We start from the raw sequence: 4,996 nt of genomic DNA, 5'->3' as shown, positions 1-4,996 counted from the left end.
TAGTTTGGGGTTTTTCCAGCAGATTAATGTTTACTGAATACTTGCATATTAGTGTGTCCTCTTGGGGGCACCCCCACCCTGCACTGGTCAGTGGAAAGGAGCCTGGGGATCCCTTAAGTGGCAGAAATGATCTGACTCAGAATTTTAAAGCTACTGTAGGTAACTCAGAAAACCAATAATCCATTCATGGGAAATTGAAACCGACTTCACAGAATTGACTAGAAGTCAGATCCGCTGTACACAGTGGTGGATTTGGTCCCCACTGAACTGCTGTCTCCAGCACGGTGGGGAAGGGCACGAGAGCGGAGGGGGTGAAGGAGGAATGGAACATGACACGGAGGGAGAGCAGAGAGTGACTGAGGAGGCAGGGAAACAGAGCAAGGAAGAGAACAGGAAGCAGTGATTGTGTGATTGTAGGAGCAAAGAGAGAGGGCAGAAAACAGGAGAGGAAAAGGCCGGACCCCCCAAAATAAAGGGAGAACGAAAGATGGCTGATGCTTGAGGGAAAATTAGGTGTGCCATAATATCACTGAAGGGTGGAAACAGGCAAAAGGCCACGGGCACTTCATACTGACGGAAGCCCCTTTTGTTGAAAGGGAAAAGTCCCTGCTATGGAAACAGAACTTTCCACGCGGCAAGGGACCAGCTACGAGGCAAAACGTAATTGATTGGCTGAGTTTAACTGGGTGGTGATAAGGTGCCACCGTGATTGATAATCTAGTGTGTGGCTGGGTCACTTTGGCCCCAAAAGGTCTTGGTGTGGTGTGAGAGAGCCCATCTCAGGATGGCAGGTATCAGGTGAGGGGATTTATTACCGCGGAGACCTTCCCTCCAGCTCGTTCCTTCGTGACCAGATGTGAGGGGGGCATCGTCAGTCCAGCGCCCGAGGCAGGAGGAGCCCAGGCCTGGAAACTGGCTCACATGCCAGGATCTGCCTTCTGCGTCACCGCGTTAAGTAATTCTGCAGCGTCCCAGCCTTTGCGAGCCGGGGGAGGATCTTGAAAGTCTGTTTGTTCCTTACGCTCCTGGTTAGGGAAGCACTGTGCCCCGCCTATCCACACAGACGAACACCTTTGCCTTACTTTGGAAAGCCAGGAGGACTGAACGTGTTCTAAAGTTTCTGTGGAAACATGCCTTTGTTGTTCCTTAAGAGGGTTAGCGACAGATCGGAGTGAATGTCAATCTACTTGTCTTTTTTTTTTTTTTCCCCCCTAAAAATCGTTGGTCTTTGAAAGATTCTCGCAGTGAAAATCTGCGTTGCCAGTAACAGGCCATTTCTGCCTTGCGTCCCGAAGGTATGAGGTACGGATTGAGGCCTGCACGGAGCTGGGGTGTGCGTCGAGCGACTGGGCTGCTGCACACACCGCAGAGACGGCGCCTCTGATGCAGCCGCCCCCGCATCTGGAGGTTCGGTCGGCGCCGGGAGGGCTCCGGCCGGCGGTTTCGGTGCTGTGGACGGGACCGCGTCAGCCCAACGGCAAAGTCTCACGCTACGAGTTGTACAGAAGACAAATAGCCACGCAGCCAGGGACATCACGGCCAGTGCTGACCTACAACGGAAGCTCCAGCTCCTTTCTGGATTCTGAGCTCTCGCCTTTCACGGAGTACGAGTACCAGGTAGGAAGTGGGCACGGTCAGCCGCTTGCGCTCAGGTCGTTGGCGCACCTCGGCGCCTGCCCGTACGAATCGCTCGCAGTTTGAAAAGCCACTTAAATGTGGGGCTCAAGCAAGTTAATGATATCCTGTACTAATTTTACGCAGTCAGCGGGGGAGGAGAGACCGTATTCCTTTGCCATATTCATTTCCTCGGTTCTGGATCCGTGTGTGATGTATGCTTGTTATTTCTGTGTAGATTTCGGGCGAAGTATCTACACATCTTATGGATGACGTGGTTTCTACGGCTAAGCTTACCTTTCTCAGTGTTACCTCGGTGGGAAATTCTCCTTGTTAAAAGATCACGTTGACAGTAACTCAGTAATTGTACCGAGATGAAATAAACGAATGGCCAGAATCTCTAGCCCCCGTGCTCAAGAAAGATGTGCAATGCTGAAAAGAGATGAGAGAAACAGCTAACCCGTGCACGGGGAGGAAGAAAGTTTAGAATAAGGATAAGGACAGCCGAAAAAAATAGAACTTTGCATATCCCCGAGAAGCCGAGAAGCCGTGCGTATGTACGTAGGTAGGAAGTGTGCCGAAATCTCTAGAAACCTGCGTCAGGTTTGTTTTGCTTTGCCCTCCGCGTGCACTTGGGGGATGGCCCTTGCTCAGGCTGGGCGGGGGTGCGGTCAGTGCATCAGACGGTCTCAGAGCCAAGTGGCGGGCACGTGGGCCCCCAGCCCCAGCCCCTCACATTCGCGTGAGGCTTGCCGCTCAGCAGAGTGACTCAGAATTTCAAAAGGCGGGAGCGAGAAGTCCGGGTACAATGTTCCGAATCTCTGCCCGAAAGCTTTCCTTGTCCCTGCTGTTTCCAAGTCCGGCTGTGCACCTGGCTTTTTAATCCCGCATACTCCCGAGAAACTCCTCTCTGCTCACGTCAGAATCGGTTCCTCTTGCCTGCGGTCGGAGGAAGCTCGCTGACCGATGCAAGCTCGAAGTGCCAGGCACGATGCCAAGTGCAATTTTCTAAAAGAGGAAAAACAACCTCGAAAAGCTGACCAAAACCAGAAATAGCAAAATCACTAAGTCACCAGGAATCCGGTGAGCACATCAATGAGGACAGTGATTAGAGGTAACATCTTAAGTATGAGAACAGTATATTTGGGACCATAATGAACGGGACAGACTACGCAATGAAGTTAGAGTTGAAAATACAGATGCTTGAATGGTTTGGGGAAGTACACAGATAGAAATCCATAATCCCCTGTTTGCAATCCCAAATCTAAAAGTCTCTTAAAAATAAAAGTATTTTTCTAGGTTTGGCCAAACTTATGTGGCACCAAAACCCAATCTAGACAAACGTGAGACTATTTACAGCATTTGTTTATCCCATTTAATGTAAATGTTTATATGATTTGCTGCAGAAATACTGTGTCTTACTACAGGACAATTCTGGGGAAATAGACAGTTGTATTTTATGACCTCTCCAAAATCTGGAAAAAGAAATTATTTATTTAAAAACACATCAGGTCTCAAGGGTTTAGGATCAGCGTTGTAGTTTATATCACGAAGAAACAAGACACTTATTGATGCCGCAGTTGGAAACAGAATACTGTTAGGAACAGCCGGAACCTGTGTGGCCACCCTTCTGTTCTTTTCTTATTATCTTTACTGAAACATGTCAAGTCATCAAAGACCCCTCCTTTCTCAATTATCTATTCTCCCTTATGCATGAAAATGCACCTTCATTAGAGTCAGCATGAAATCTTTGGCCTCCAATCAGAGGAAACTAAATGTCTCTTAGATACGCAAAGCAAGCTAGCGATGATTGCTTCTTCGGCATCCTGTTGTGTCATTGGGCTAAATAATTGGCCACGTGATCTGTAGACATGTCAGTTTTCTAAGGAATGGAAAAGTCTAAGGATGTGTCTTAGCTCTAGTCAGTTTTCTCACCAGGAAGAGTTAAGAGCCACCAGGCACCAAGGGACCCAGGGCTCAGAGGGAAACAGAGTTAAGGACCTCAGGCTGTGCTGTCTCTTCTGCAGCCTTACTCTGCCCTGCTGCTCCACACTCATTCCAGCCAGCGAAAGTAGTTAATTTGGTTTGCATAACAAACTCTCTCAAATTTGCATTTACTAGCTAATCCCTGTTGCAACCAAAGAATGGTAGAGAACAGATAAAAAGAAAACCTAGGCTGTCGGCCCCCAAATCCAGTTCTTATAGAAAAATCATGAAAAATATAGATTAACGAACTGACGTAAACGAACTAAAATATCGGCTGTATGTAGCCTGTGTAAGTGCTGGGTCGGGATGGACCCTGAGTAATCGCACAGAAGTCATTCAGGAAGCGATGCACTAAACAAATTGATTTTCCTTTAACACAAGGCCGTTTTGTTTTTGAGATGAACTTGCATCGCTCACAAACCCGTCTTTCAGAAAACACCGACGTCTGGCCACGATTTGACCCTTTTGCAAATGGTTGTGTCTTTGAGGAATCCATACCTTTGTAAGAATAAAAACAAAGACCTTGCATCTGTCCAGAGGTGTGGCCCCGTCAATCAGCTGGGTGGGATGCCAGCCCTTGCTCCCCACCACCCTGCCACGTGGCCCTATTACAGAATAGTCGCCAATCCAGTATGGTTTTTTTCACAGACGACACCCATTTCTGTCTTCACCCCTTTCCAAATTCAGCTGTGCTAGTACACAAAACCGCCAAACTCTGTGCGGGGAGATTTTTAATTGTTCAGCAAGCAGGTGAAGACAAAAGTCTGCCCACCGGCTTCAGAGCGGGGCCTGGTGAGAAACCGTCTTGCTAAGAAGAGGCAGGTTTTGCCATCGGGGAGTGAGCCGAGGCTGATGAGCTGCTCGGCAACTGTGCGTTCACACGCACACTCTCCGCAAGGCAGTGACTCACCGCGGATTTGCAGGGGACCCACCACGATTCCCCTTTCACTGAATCATGCTGTCAGTGACTTAATTCGTTTTTCTGAAACTTCCCTACTCGGACAGATTCTTTTCGATAAGCACGCGCGCGCACTCAGGGTCCCAAGGCTTCCGGTGCCTCGTGACTAGGTGACTGGGAGACTGGGAAGGGGCAGGTCCGCCTTGGAGGAAACCCCGTGACCTGCTGGACAGGGGCTCTCAACTGCCGTCCTGTGGAAGCCCACTGAGGGTGCAGCAGCTGCTTTCCAGCAGCCCAGCACCGCCCCCAACAGTTCTGTCTGAAAACGTTTGCAGGACATGGAAGACGGGTCGTGAGGGGGACAAGGGCATTCTCACTGTTCCCGCCAAAAGCAGCTCTCTGGAGACTGCAGGGGCCTCTGCACCAACCCCCACAAAAGCTACCAAAGTGGGGGTGCCGGGCTACAAGGGAGGAGGAAGGACAGCAGCCTTTAGTCCC

At 49.6% G+C, this 4,996-nt stretch overlaps 1 protein-coding gene across 1 annotated transcript in view; it reads left to right on the top strand.

Moving 5' to 3' along the window:
• USH2A (usherin) overlaps positions 1-4,996 on the top strand; it is a gene marked incomplete at its 3' end in the record, with an annotated part of 612,524 nt that overhangs the window by 586,135 nt on the left and 21,393 nt on the right. The window contains 1 exon segment of the mRNA XM_011366141.1: positions 1,296-1,617. Coding sequence (XP_011364443.1) covers positions 1,296-1,617 — 322 coding nt within the window.

The sequence above is a fragment of the Pteropus vampyrus genome, unplaced genomic scaffold (assembly GCF_000151845.1).
Source record: "Pteropus vampyrus isolate Shadow unplaced genomic scaffold, Pvam_2.0 Scaffold121, whole genome shotgun sequence".
NCBI lineage: Eukaryota > Metazoa > Chordata > Mammalia > Chiroptera > Pteropodidae > Pteropus > Pteropus vampyrus.
Note: the sequence above shows the minus strand (reverse complement) of the source record. Positions and strands in the feature narration are given on the sequence as shown.